The sequence below is a fragment of the Ranitomeya imitator genome, chromosome 2 (assembly GCF_032444005.1).
Source record: "Ranitomeya imitator isolate aRanImi1 chromosome 2, aRanImi1.pri, whole genome shotgun sequence".
Lineage (NCBI taxonomy): Eukaryota > Metazoa > Chordata > Amphibia > Anura > Dendrobatidae > Ranitomeya > Ranitomeya imitator.
Genome location: NC_091283.1, coordinates 72,063,735 through 72,078,299, shown reverse-complemented (window position 1 = coordinate 72,078,299; position 14,565 = coordinate 72,063,735). Strand labels below are relative to the sequence as shown.

General features: G+C 43.0%; 1 protein-coding gene across 9 annotated transcripts in view; it reads left to right on the top strand.

The window, feature by feature from the left end:
* The window catches only part of MBNL3 (muscleblind like splicing regulator 3), a 193,373-nt gene that overhangs the window by 126,737 nt on the left and 52,071 nt on the right, over window positions 1-14,565 (top strand). For all 9 annotated transcript variants that reach the window (XM_069746949.1, XM_069746951.1, XM_069746946.1 and 6 more), the window contains 2 exons: window positions 7,842-8,042; window positions 14,245-14,481. In XM_069746949.1, coding sequence (XP_069603050.1) covers window positions 7,842-8,042; window positions 14,245-14,481 — 438 coding nt within the window. The remainder of the gene's footprint in view (window positions 1-7,841; window positions 8,043-14,244; window positions 14,482-14,565) is intronic.

Genomic DNA, 14,565 nt, shown 5'->3' with positions numbered 1-14,565 from the left:
ATTATTTCCTGGTTTCTATGAAAGTCAGTTACCACCTTGGGAAGGAAGGCCGGATCCAGCTTAAAGATGATACAGTCCCCCTGGATCCTCAGATATGGGTTACTTATGGAAAGAGCTTGGATCTCCCCTATACATCGAGCTGAGGTTATTGCCACCAGAAAAAACACTTTAAGTGTTACTGATCTGAGATCTGCTTGATCTTGAGGTTCATAAGGATTTTCCCGTAAATCATTCAAGACTAAATTTAGGTCCAGAGGAGGGACGGAACTCTGTATTGTAGGACTAATACGTTGAGTGGCTCTAATGAATCTTACCACTCAGGGGTGTTCTGCCAGAGAGTAATCAAAAAAGGACCCCAGAGCTGAGATTTGCACTTTTAGTGTATTGGGTTTTAGACCTTTGTCGAAGCCAGCCTGAAGAAAGTCTAGAACCTGAGGAATATTAGGTTCCCGTTTAAGAGGTATTGGGCCTGCACAATGTGAGCAAAATTTTTGTCCAGACTTTAAGATATATGGCTGAGGTGACTGGCTTTCTACTTTTTTGTAAGGTAGATACGATTGGCTCTGACAGGCCTCTCAATTTCAGGATCTCCTTCTCCTGCGTCTGTCCCTGATAGGGACAGGAAAAACACTGAAAGGTGAAGGTAGGAGGGGCTACTTAACCTCTTCTGTGTTTCCTGTCCCTATCAAGGATATGAAGAACAACCTCCTGGTGGTGCTGTGAGGAGGGACATCCTGGAAAAATGTTTTTAAAAATATGAAAAAAAATATATAAAAGTTCAAATCACCCCCCTTTCGCCCCATTCAAAATAAAACAATTAAAAAAATCAAACCTAAACATATTTGGTATCGCCACGTTCAGAATCGCCCAATCTGTCAATAAAAAAAAGTATTAACCTGATCGCTAAACGGCATAGCGAGAAAAAAAGTCAAAACACCAGAATTACGTTTTTTTTTGTCGCCGCAACATTGCATTAAAATGCAATAACGGGAGAGCAAAAGATCACATCTGCACCAAAATGGTATAATTAAAAACAGCAGCTCGGTTTTCAAAAAATAAGCCCTCACCTGACCTGAGATCACGAAAACTGGAGACGTTAAGGGTATATGGCACAATTTATTTATTTTTATTTTTTTTAACAAAGTTTGGAATTTTTTTTCACCACTTAGATAAAAAAGAACCTAGACATGTTTGGTCAGTTTTAGCATTTAGTGAACCTAGTAAAAAGGCAAAACAAAAAACTGTTGGATTGTACTTTTTTTTGCAATTTCACCGCACTTTGAATTTTTTTCCCGTTTTCCAGGACACGATATATTAAAAGCAATTATGTCGATCAAAAGTACAACTCGTCTGGCAAAAAACAAGCCCTCACATGGCCATATTGACGGAAAAATAAAAAGTTATGGCTCTGGGAAGAAGGGATGGCAAAAATCGAAGACACAAAACCAAAAATTCCTCCCGTCATGAAGGGGTTAAAAATCCATCTCAGAATGCATGTACAATCCTTTTTTGTGAACTTTTTTGACAGATCCCCTTTAAATGTGGTAGTATTTCAGAGGTTAAGGAATCTTGCTCGATCAGCGAAAAAAAAAAAAACTGCACAAAGGCTTTTCAGGATCAAAGTGGATGTAAAAGTGCTGACAGTAGATAGCATGGGTATGGCATGACCTATGAACGATTATGCATTTATTCACATCACACTGGCTCCTCGGGGGCTGGACTAAAGGGATTTTAGTGCTATTAGTTTTCAGAATGAAGACTATCCAGTACCATACGAAATAATGTAACCACTATCATAAATAACTCACATAATTTTAGATCTCCCCTTGGATATACAGTAATAAAACAGAAAATTTTCACTTGATCTCTCTTTTTTAACCTAAGGCTGCCTTGGATCAGGCATTTTAATGATTTGTAATAAAACCACACACAAGTGGAAGCATAGACTAATGAACTGTATGTGAGCCTGTGCCCCTGTTACATAGCTGCTACAATTGGCTGCTGCAAATACCTTCTAGAGTCAGGTAGTATAGGGAAAGAGGTCAGGAGCATAATTGCTGACACAGAGAAAAAAAACACAACTTGCAGTCAAGCTAGAAGAAGTATTCCCAGCTCAGCTTTTGACCTGCTGTGAATGGTGATTGCTGCATTGCAGAAAGTGTATTAATATTACATTTTGTTAAAAAATGCTAAGTATCATGTTGACTATAGGATAGAAATGTATAAATATTTAAGGCCAGGACAAAAGGTGGGAATGGTGACTGGGGTGCACTTACCTTTCCTACCTAAAGAGAGTGTCACAATGTCTCTCTGTAACAATGCTTCTGACTTGGGAGAAATATGTGGTATCACAGGAATCGTTTCTATTTAAAGTCTGATAAACCACATCACAGGAAAACTTAAATACAACCCTTGTCTGGCATAAAGTCAAACATAAAGTAACAAGTCCATACAATAGTGCTGATTAGCCAACCTGGCTTAGAGTCCAGCTTCTTAATCCTAAAGCAAAAGCATTCAGTCCAGGAGATCTGCACACTTCCATACACAGACATTAATGAGACCAACAGATATGGTGAGCATCTGTTCAGCTGCTCATAATCAACCTGTCATTGCCGATAAACCCCTTTTAGTCTTATGTGTACTAAAGCATTACTCCAGGATTGTCTCCCATCCACTATGTGTCTAACAGCCACCTTACATACCTCCCCCTCTGCCTAAAACCGTGGGCTTGGCACCTTCTATCACTAGCCACGCGGGATTTTCGAGAGGGCATTACCATATAACTCCTGGCTTTATGTTCTACATTGAAGCAGATATCCTGCAGGGCTAGAAACCAGCGAGTAACACAAGAACTTTCCCCCTTTTTCTTCCTCATCCACCTGAGTGGGCATTGGTCTGACACTAATTTAAATTCTCACCCTAAGAGATAGTATCGCAATGTATCCACCTCCCACTTAATGGCCAGGCATTCCTTTTCTACAATGGAATAATTTTTCTCACATGCCAACAGTTTCCTACTCAGGTAGATGTATCTCCTGAGAGAGGACCGCTCCTAATCCAACTTCTCAGGGTTTCGTTTGGAGTCCAAATTCATTCTTAAAGTCGGGGGCAATCAAGACTAGCTCTATACACAGAGCTACTTTCAGTTTTTGAAAGGCCGTCTCCACCTCCGAACTCCATTTGGCCATGACTGATTTTGTCCCCTTAAGGAGGTCTGTCAGGGATATGGCCACCATGGCAAAGTTTGTAATGAATCTCCTTTAGTACCCCACAATTCTCAGAAAGGTCCTAACTTGCTTTTTTGAGAGTGGTTAATGCCAGTTCTGGATTGCATCCACTTTAGTGATCTGAGGTTTGATTTCGCCCCCAACTACTACATATCCAAGGTATTTGATCTTCTCATTCCCCAGGGCACATTTTTATGAATTTATAGAGAACCTCACCTTCATGAGAGCATCAAACACTGCCTGGGCTTCTCCCAGATGACTTCCCCAATCTGGGCTGAAGATAAAGATATCTTCCAGGTATTCCACAGCATAATTCTTATGGGGTGCGAGGATCCAGTCCATGGCCCTCTGGAAGGTGGCCGGAGCTGCCTGCAGTCCGAACGACATCTGCACATATTGGAAGCATCCATTGGGCATAGAGAAAGCCGTCTTCTCCTTGGCTTCTTGTGATGTGGGGATTTTCCAATATCCCTTTGTTAGACAAAAGATGATTATGTACCTTGCCTGATCAAGTCTCACCATCTTATTAGCTCACCGACACGCGGCATCGGATACGTGTCGATCTTGGAGACCACGTTCAGCTTCCAATAATCATTACTAAATCTCCATTGGGTTTTGGAACATGGGCATTCTGGTTAGACCACCCACTCTTAGATTCTCAGTGACTCCGAGATTCAGCATACGCTTTACTTCCTTGGAGATCAGTTCTCAGTGGGCCTTTGGAATTTGGAAGGGCTTCGAATTCACCTGCACGTGGGGTTCCGCCAGAACCTCACATTCTATGACATCTGTACACCCCAGCAAATCTGAGAACAGGTCCCTGCTCTGCTGCAACAATTCCTGACATTGCTGTTTTGGGGCCTTCTACAGTGTCTTGGCTATTGTGATATCTTCAATGTCCCCTTCTCGCTTAACCAGTAAATATGGAGTTTCAATGGGGTCCCTTTCTTGCCATGCCTTGATGGGTGGCAACACGAGGGGATTTAGGAAGTGAGAGGTGGAAGCGGTTGACTGGCAGGTGAGACAGGACTTGCAATACCTTAGGATTTCCCGGTGACATCCAGGCCAAAAGATCCTCCACATGACCATTCTCGAGTTTTGTCCACCCCAAATGGCCTCATAAGACATGTGAAAGGGCAATGTCCAGCACCCTCCGTCTATAGGGTACTGGTACCAGCAATTGTTCCACTATCTCCTCCTTCATCTTAATAACCTGGTACAATAAGTCCCCAATCAACATGAAATAGGGAAACCTGGTGTGAGCCCCAACTCCTTTGCTATGCCGTTTATAGCGGTTACCTTGTTGAATGCTTCTCTTAGAGTTAGGTCCCTATATTAAGCTGACCCAAAATTTTCTCTGGTCACCCCTATCTTAAGAATGTCGGCTTCTGGGGATACTACCTCCTCATCTCTCACCATTACACAGAGGAGAAAGCCAACAGTCTCTGGGCTTGGTGAGACTTCTTTAAGGCCAACCCATCTCATACCCGAGCAATCGAGGTCTTCACCACTCCCCCGCAAGTCTCAAAACAACACAAAGTCTCGGCCTATGATAATTAGGTGCAATAAATCCTGGACAATGCCAACCTCATGGGACTCTATATCTTGGTCTCAATCGCCACTCTAGCTACCGGATTGCTTAAGCATCCCTGTGAATGCAGCAGATGCCCACCTTCTTTCCACGGGATCAATTAGAGAGGGAGTGTGGCCCTCACGAGGGTCACCAAACTCCCTAAGTCTAGTAGTCCAATCATTTATTATTATTATTATTATTATTTATTGTTATAGCGCCATTTGTTCCATGGCGCTTTACATGTGAGGAGGGGTATACATAATGAAAACAAGTACAATAATCTTAAACAATACAAGTCATAACTGGTACAGGAGGAATGAGGACCCTGCCCGCGAAGGCTCACAATCTACAATGCAGACCATTCACTTTTACAGGACAATCTTGGAGACCCTCACACATTGCAAGCCGGATATGTGTAGATTGAATACCGTTGTTCCATGCTACAGTCCATTGACAGGGGACAATGGGCAGCTATATTACTTGGGCTGTGACATCTCAAGTAAATTACATTCCCCAATGAGACCCTTGGCATGACCTCTGCCCCCTCCTTGGACTTTGGACACCCCACGCCTTTTTAGCCTCCGCCCCCTGATGTGACTCCCAGTATGGAGTGGGTTGCCTCCCCACGGAACTGTAGATCCCCTGATACATTTATACCATTCCAACAAAGTTGTCGATTTCGGGGATCACCCTGGGTCATCCAAGTCTGCATTGGGCTGGGAAGGGAGTGCATGATCTGGTTATAACTCGCTCTGCCATCTGCACTGAGGTAGAGGACTCTGACTGCAACAACTTTTGGATGAGCTGCAGCAAATCAAAAATTTGAGAGCGAGGGGGTTTGTCACCGTCATATGCCCAGGAGTGGACCCGTTGTGAACTGATGGACATTGTCACCCTCAAGCTCGCCAAAATTTCCATTTTCAATTTTTGCATATTCTTTGGCGTCCTGTAAGGCTAAATCAGCGAAACGGCACCCATCGGGCGGGAGGGAAAGCACAGCAACGTGACAAATATCCCTGACTAAGCACTATCTGTCATAATATTGCTTCATTTACCCCCACTGGTACCAACCAGGTAATGATCGATCTTTTGGAGATATATATTGCGATAGTGGTGGCTCAAAATCAGGCTGACAGATTATATATCCCTGGGTTATAACTTGTGTAATAGTCGGGATTGTTTGCTTTTACGACAGCAGGATATGGATACAACATGGTTACCAACTGGACTGTTGCGTATTTGATTATTACCATAAAATTATTTATTTATTATATTCTCGATTGATTGAGTCACATTTATATGTTTGTGGACTGTAGATGTACATTATTGAATGCTCTAGATCAATGGAGTATGTACTGTACCTTGGCCAGTTAGTGGTAATACATTTTTCATCATTATCCACCTCTTTGGTGGACTTATATTTCATAATAATACCTTTGTGTTTGTTCCACATATCCCTTATTGTTGCATTGATAATATTGTACGGAGGAAGTTTCTTTTTCCCTGTCTATCTAATGTTTTTACTAAATTATTTATAATAAAAAGTTTATGGGCTGGGTCGCATCAGTGGCTGCAGCTTATCGTGACACCTCTTATGACGAGGCGCTGAGGCTGGCCCTCTTATGACGGGGCTCTGAGGCTGACCCTCTTACAAAAAAAACTGTAACACGGTAGCAACTTGTCTTGGATGCCAAATATTGTCTTTGACTTACTACTATTTCGTCTTAGCCAGTGGTGCAAAAAGGAAATAAAACTAAACCACCAAAGACTTTGTAAAGGGAACCTGACAGCTGATAAATGCTGCTGATCTATGGGCAGCATGTACCAGATTCTGGCTGTATGATCTCAGCCAGGTATCATACAAAAACATACTTTAAAGGGAACCTGTCACCTGAATTTGGCGGGACCAGTTTTCGGTCATATGGGCGGATTTTTCAGGTGTTTGATTCACCCTTTCCTTACCCGCTGGCTGCATGCTGACCGCAATATTGGATTGAAGTTCATTCTCTGTCCTCCGTAGTACACGCCTGCGCAAGGCAAATTCAGGTGACAGGTTCCCTTTAAAAGCCGCCGGGGAATGAGACGCGCTGGAGACTAGTCGGACAGGCGGGTCCCCAGCGCTTCTACGCATCGGCTGCCCTGGATTGACAGATCTCTCTCTGTTTGTTTGTGTATAGGGAGAGGCCTTCAGTATCACTCCAGGGCAGTGACTGAGGAGAAGCCATCGGGGATCTACTTGTCCGACTAGTCTCCAGCGCAGTTCAGTCCCTCGCAGCTTTTAAATTAAGGTTTTCAGAATAATGGTATTTTAGAGTTAAACATACTTGGCGTGTCCTCTGTCAGGTTCCCTTTAATATTATTCTTACTGTTTACTTTATACTGGGGCAACATAGTCCATAACATGTGATGAATATGATACCTTTTATTGACCTTTCTTATTTATATTGGTATTACTTCTACTCCGAGCTGTAAACAAAACTTGTGAGTGTTCCCAATCATGATGCCAATTTCCACGATCAGCTGATGCTCGGCCTATGGCTGTTTTTCTCATAGGCAGAGATGCCCCCGGTTATTTAGACAAACTCATGTGATCATCGTGTGATCTGGAAGGATTTCTCTGGGATTTTTTTCAGATCTAGTGTATACATTTATTATAGTAGTGCTGGTTAATTGATCAATTTAGAACATCGCAATGTTTGAAGGGTTATTATTCACATTATTATAACTTGATGAAGCTTAGAGATGGTGCAAATTGATTTGCAGGACGCAGTCCAGCCGACAGGTCGGTGTTCACATGGGTGCCATGAGAACCACATTGCACCTCCTTGCACATTGCAAGCTTTCTTGCTACACAATATTATTTTGGGATGCTGTGAACTTCCAGAATATCTGTATAGAGTTCACACAACCAATGGACAACGATGACACAGTCTCCTTCACCCCTCAACCCACACACAAAAAAAGCATAATTGTGGAAGTAATGTTGAGTCTTCACTAGGATAATGATCGGGCCCTAATCTCCTTTTGTTCCTTCTTCGCAGACCACATTCCCTGTGACTCCATCACTTGCAACAACCCCATCCATGGCTTTTAGTCCCTACTTGAGTCATGTCTCTCCAGGCATGGGTCTTGTTCCTGCAGAGCTTCTACCAAATACACCTGTTCTGGTTTCTGGGAATCCAGCAATTACAGTACCTGGTGGCTCTGCTGGTCAGAAACTGGTGCGCACAGACAAACTGGAGGTAAGTTGCTGACTATGGGGAAGCAGCAGTCACATGCATCGGGTTACGGAATTCTTTGCTGTGGCTAGATAGATTGGTGGCTTAATGTAACAATTAGTCATCGGAAGCCATGAGCGTCCAATGTGCCGTGAGCTCGTTATATTATGACGGGTCCCACACTCAACCTCTGAAAAAACTGTAGAACATAAGTTGTTTCATAGTGAGTACGTAATATATAGAATTATTGCTTGTATGATGCCATCAGATATTTATGTGAGAAGACAATCTGAGGGACAAATTACAGTAATTGAAAACACAATGCCTAATGGATGAAAGTCATGCCAACACTTAAAGGGGTCGTCCGACCTTACAAACTTGTGAATCCTCGTATCGCACGCACACTGCACACTATGAGAATTCTCAGGCGCGTGACCGCAATTATGTGATTTGCATACATTTAGTCACATGCAGACAAGACGTGTCTGGCCTCAATGCAAGTGTGTGTTGAACACAGTCTAGTTGGATTGTGGCCGGAAAGACCCTGCTGCACTCCTGGTGCCAGAGAATCCGCACAGTCCACGTGATGTGAGGATTTTTCACATAGAGTGACTGCAGGCTTGTAAGGCCGGATAGCCCCTTTAAGATGGGAATACACTTTAATGAGGACCTATCACTGGCCATGAATGTGTGATTTTAGACCTGGTGTAAATGCCACTGTTCTCCTGAATCCCGTGCTGTTTTTTTTCCGTTGTTCTTCCTAAAAAATGGCCCCCTCTTCCCTATGTATGAATCTAGTATGATCAGCCAACTGGGTGTGGTCCTCAAGAAGACTCCCACAGAGAAGAGTGGGTAAAAAGAGTAGATTTATATACAGGTAAGAGGAGGCCATATCGCAAACATTGAAAGGAGCAGGAACAAAATGTGAGATTCTGGGGAATGGCGGCATTTACGCCAGGTAGACAAAAATAGAAGACCTGATACATGCTATTTATATGTAAAGTGTGTAAATACTAATACTATATAGTGCATAAATATTTGTTGCCAAGCCAAAATATGTCCATACGGTGCATTGTACTACCATACAATGCTGATGCATACTGACATTCAGGAGTGTTCCCATTAGAGGTATTAAAGCAATATACATTTTTGCAATTTGCAAAAAAACATCAGAAATTGGATGCATCATACAGTGGCATGTAAAAGTTTGGGCACCCCTGTTCAAAATTACTGTTATTGTGAACAGTTAAGCAAGTTGAAGATGTAAAGATCTCTAAAAGGCTTAAAGTCATAGATGACACATTTCCTTTGTATTTTAGGCCAAATATAAATATATATATATATATGTATATAGCCCCCACATAGCCTCCCATATACAGCATTATCCCCCACCTAGCATCCTATATACAGTATGAGCCCTCACATAGCCCCCTACATACAGTATGAACCACCAGACAGCCCCCTATATACAGTATGAGCCCTAACATAGCTCCCTTATACAGTATGAACCCCCACAAAGCCACCTATATACAGCATTATCCCCCCACATTGCATCCTATATATAGTATAAGCCTCTCTATATGCAATATGAGCCCTCACATAGCCCCTTACTTACAGTATGAACTCCCATATAGCACCCTATATTATACAGTATGAGCCCTCACATAGCCCCCTACATACAGTATGAACCACCACACAGCCCCTATATACAGTATGAGCCTTCACATAGCTCCCCTATATACAGTATGAACCCCCACATAGTCTCCTATATACAGTATTTGCTCTCATTTAGCACCTATATACAGTATGAGCCCCCACATAGCCTTTTTATATAGAGTATGAGACCCTACTACATACACTATCTGCACTCACATAGCCTCCTATATATAGTATGAGCCCCCACATAGGCCCTATATACTTTTTGCGACCTCACATAGCCTCCTATATACAGTATGAGCATATGAGCCCTAAAGCAGGTTACGTCCTCCACCAATTAGGTATTCACCGCTGTCTGCATCCTGAGGATGTGGATGGTGGCGACATAGGAAAGTGGGCGGCAGCAGCAGATTGGCAGCAGATGAGGGCTTTTTGCAGCCCGTGGGCCACTGTTTTCATCCCTTTGGCCACACTTTGCCCTGCTCTGAGAACAAGAGTTATAAACTCTCCCACTGGTTCATCAGACTGAACTAACTGATGGATTCTCAGTTGGCTCATTCTGCAGCCTGCAGTAGACTCTGAAACACTATACGGAGTCTACGGAAGGCAACCTATAAACATTTTTAAACAGTTTCCATGCACTCATTTCATAAAAAAATTAGCCCTATAGGTGAACAAATCGTTTTTTTTCTGCACACAAAGCAGGGAAAACACGCTAATTATTAGTGTTGAGCGATACCGTCCGATACTTGAAAGTATCGGTATCGGATAGTATCGGCCGATACCCGAAAAATATCGGATATCGCCGATACCGATATCCGATACCAATACAAGTCAATGGGACATCAAGTATCGGAAGGTATTCTCATGGTTCCCAGGGTCTGAAGGAGAGGAAACTCTCCTTCAGGCCCTGGGATCCATAGGGATGTGTAAAATAAAGAATTAAAATAAAAAATATTGATATGCTCACCTCTCCGGCGGCCCCTGGACTTCACACTGCTAACCGGGAGGCTTCTTTGTTTAAAAAGCGCGCCTTTCGGACCTGTGAATGACGCCCCGGCTTCTGATTGGTCGCGTGCCGCCCATGTGACCGGCACGCGACCAATCAGAGGCCGCGACGTCATTCGCAGGTCCTCAATTCCTAGAATTAGCAGTTTTGTGAATGAGAATGACGTCGCGGCTTCTGATTGGCCGCGTGCCGGTCACATGGGCGGCACGCGGCCAATCAGAAGCCGGGACGTCATTCACCGGTCCGAAAGGCGCGCTTTTTAAACAAAGAAGCCTCCCGGATAGCAGCGTGAAGTCCAGGGGCCACCGGAGAGGTGAGCATATCAATATTTTTTATTTTAATTCTTTATTTTCCACATCCCTATTGATTCGATACCGATACCCGATATCACAAAAATATCGGATCTCGGTATCGGAATTCCGATACCGCAAATATCGGCCAATACCCGATACTTGCGGTATCGGAATGCTCAACACTACTAATTATTTTTTATTATTAATCATAAACAGTCATGATCAGTGCTGTTAACATTTACTGTAGATCTGTTATTTTCCTGTAATCACAGCATTAATGGTAGGCATACATTATTAGCGGAGGCTTAATATAATAATAATAATGGATGGCTGGAGGAAATGATGGGGGATAAAGACAGATAATATAGTTATGGACATACGTGTAAGGTTTGTGTCCTGTCTGCACCAGTGGTCATTCAGACATGTGAACTTCGCTTCACAATATAAAACCAAGTGAATCATCTTGTATTATTAATTTTTCGGGCACATATGTAAGTATAGGAAACAAACAGGAAGTGGCCGCTGTCAGATTATCAGATATTCTAGTTGTAGCTACTATATGAAACCCTCTGTATAGAGGCATTTACCAGCTAGTCCAAAGAAACAAGAATCTCCAGCCCTACAGCCGGAAAAAACATGATCTCTTCTGTATTTCTGTATTTCAGCAGCCTAAAATCAAAATAGTCAGAGTGGAGGGAAAAAAGGAAATATATATATACAGCTCTGGCAAAAATTAAGAGACCACTATATTACTGAGTAAAATGTAAATTGTTCTTTTATTCTATAAACTTCCGACAACATGTCTCAGAAGTGCCTAGCACTACATTTTATATATATTTTCTGAAAGAGAAAAATGGTGAAAATTAAAAAAACCCAGTGCTTTCAGACACCAAATAATGCAAAAAAATAAGTTCATAATCATTTAGAAACAACATCAGTAATATTTTAACTGAGGAAGAGTTCAGAAATCAATATTTTGTGGAATAACCATGATATTTAATCACAGCTTTCATGTGTCTTGGCATGCTTTCCACCAGTCTTTCACACTCATTCTGGCTCAAAAATGTAAGCGGTTCTTCTTTGTTTGATGCCTTGTGACTATCCATCATTCTCCTGATTACATTCCAGAGGTTTTCAATGGGGTTCAGGTCTGAAGATTGGGCTGCTGCCCATGACAGGGTTTTGATGTGGCGGTCTCTTAATTTTTGCCAGAGCTGCATGTATGCATGATACCCCAATACTGAGCCGCTGCTGCAATATGCATCTCTATTACTGCACCTGCTGTGTGGTACTGTGTGTCCTCTAAATGGTAACACAAACCTTTAGAATATAGTAATGTCATGTGCACATGCCCTAGAAAACAGTGCCCACATTTTACCCCCTAGAAAGTAATAATGCCCTGTGAGCCCCTTTGACAGTCACAATATCCTGAGTTCTCCAAAAACAATAAGTGCCCAATTTACATTTAATAATGTCCTGAGTCTCCACCCCTGTACAGCTCCGCTATAGGCCGGTTTCACATGTCAGTGCCTCCGGTACGTGTAGTGACAGTTTTCTCACGTACCGGAGACACTGACACACATAGACCCATTCAAATGAATGGGTCTAAGCAGATGTCTGTGTGTTTTCACGGACCATATGTCCGTGTGCAAAACACGGAGACATGTCTGTTTTTTACCGGCAGCACGTCCCGCAATACATCTCGCACACGTGCACATGGAGAACGGTGTACACTCTCCTCCGTGCACACGGACAGCCGCAGGAGAAACAGCGCTACTGTAAGCGCTGTTCCCCTGTGTGTGGTGCTGGAGCCGGCTGTCATCCCTTCTCCCCTGCTCGGCTGAAAGCAGCGCGAGCAGGGGAGAAGGGATGAAAGAAAAACCGACGTGGGGTCCCCCCTATATTCTCAGGCTGGTAAGGGGCCATGGTAATGCCCCCCTCCCCCCCCCCCCGCCTTAAAAAAGCAGACCGCAGCTGCCCAGAAAAGGCGCATCTATTAGATGCGCCAATTCTGGAGCTTTGCCCTTTTCTTCCCACTTCCCTGTGGCATTGGCATATGGGGTAATAAGGGGTTAATGTCACCTTGGTAAGGTGACATTAAGCCGGCTTAGTAATGGAGTGGTGTCAATAAGACACCTATCCATTACTAATCCCACAGTTGTGAAAGAGTTAATAAAACACAGTAAGAAAAAAGTATTTTAATGAAATAATGAAACACACAGGTTTTTAATATCTTTTTTGCACGCTCAATGCAAGCGAAGCCCTCGTTCTTCTGTAAAAAAAATTCCAATATAAAAAAGCAACAATATCCCATACCTGTCCGCCGTACAGTCAGTCCCACACAGTAATCCATATCTGGGGGCATTTACAATTACAACTGGGAGCGCTGCTAATGCAACCGCTCAGGGCTGTAAACAACTGGGGAATGAATGAAATGGAGGAGGCAGAGCTTCGGTGACTCGCGGTGCCATCACCGAAGCTGCGCCCCCTGGCAGCATGAACTCATAAGAACTCTGTAGGGTGGGAAAATATTCAGAGACTTTCAGAGGGGGGAATGTCAACTGTATCTGCATCTAGCCAATACAGTTGAACTTGCGAATGGTGGGCGCATCCCCTTAGCCCCCGACACACGGCCCCCATAGCAGCTAGATGACTGTGCAGGGAAATAGTAGTGTATCTCCGGGTGGGCCCCTCAGAGAGCGGGGCCTTGGGCGACCGCCAACTCTGCCCCCCCCCCCCCAGTAGCTACTACGCTACTAATATCCGTATGTATGTGCATTTGTATATATACTGTATACAGTATATACCGGCAAATATAATGTGCACATTATATATATATACATGTGTATATATATATATATATACAGTATATATATATATATATATGTATATATATATATATATATACTGTATATATATATATTGTAATGATAAAACAAATATAATATTATTATTATTGTTTTATACACAGGAGGCACATGATAATTATGCATTCTGAGTAAACATACTGTTCTTTATCTTGGTAGAAGGCCTCAGAATGTTATGCTTGTGCTTGTCCGAAATGCATGATTATCCTGTTCTTTCTGTGAGCGTATGAGTGTATATGCATATTATTATTATTACTATTATTATTATTCATTTAACGGTCCACATAATAAACTGTTCTGCTGTTTGATAACTGGAAACAAATTGCCCCCTCTGCCTGCTGCGATCTGTCCTACAACTTAAGTGTTAGTAGTTTTCTAATTGCAATTCATGTGTCCTCCAGGTTTGTAGAGAATTCCAGCGTGGGAACTGCACCCGTGGTGAGAATGACTGCCGCTATGCGCATCCCATAGATATTGCCATGATTGACACCAATGAGAACACTGTAACTGTTTGCATGGATTACATCAAAGGCCGATGCTCTAGGGAAAAATGCAAGTACTTTCACCCCCCTGCACACCTGCAAGCCAAAATAAAGGCAGCTCAGCACCAGGTGAACCAAACAGCCGCAGCTGCGATGGTAAGGGCTTACCCTGTCTCCTTGTCTCTCCGGAGTCTTGGTGCCATGGGGCTAATTAAAACATACGTAACTCTTGCAGTATGT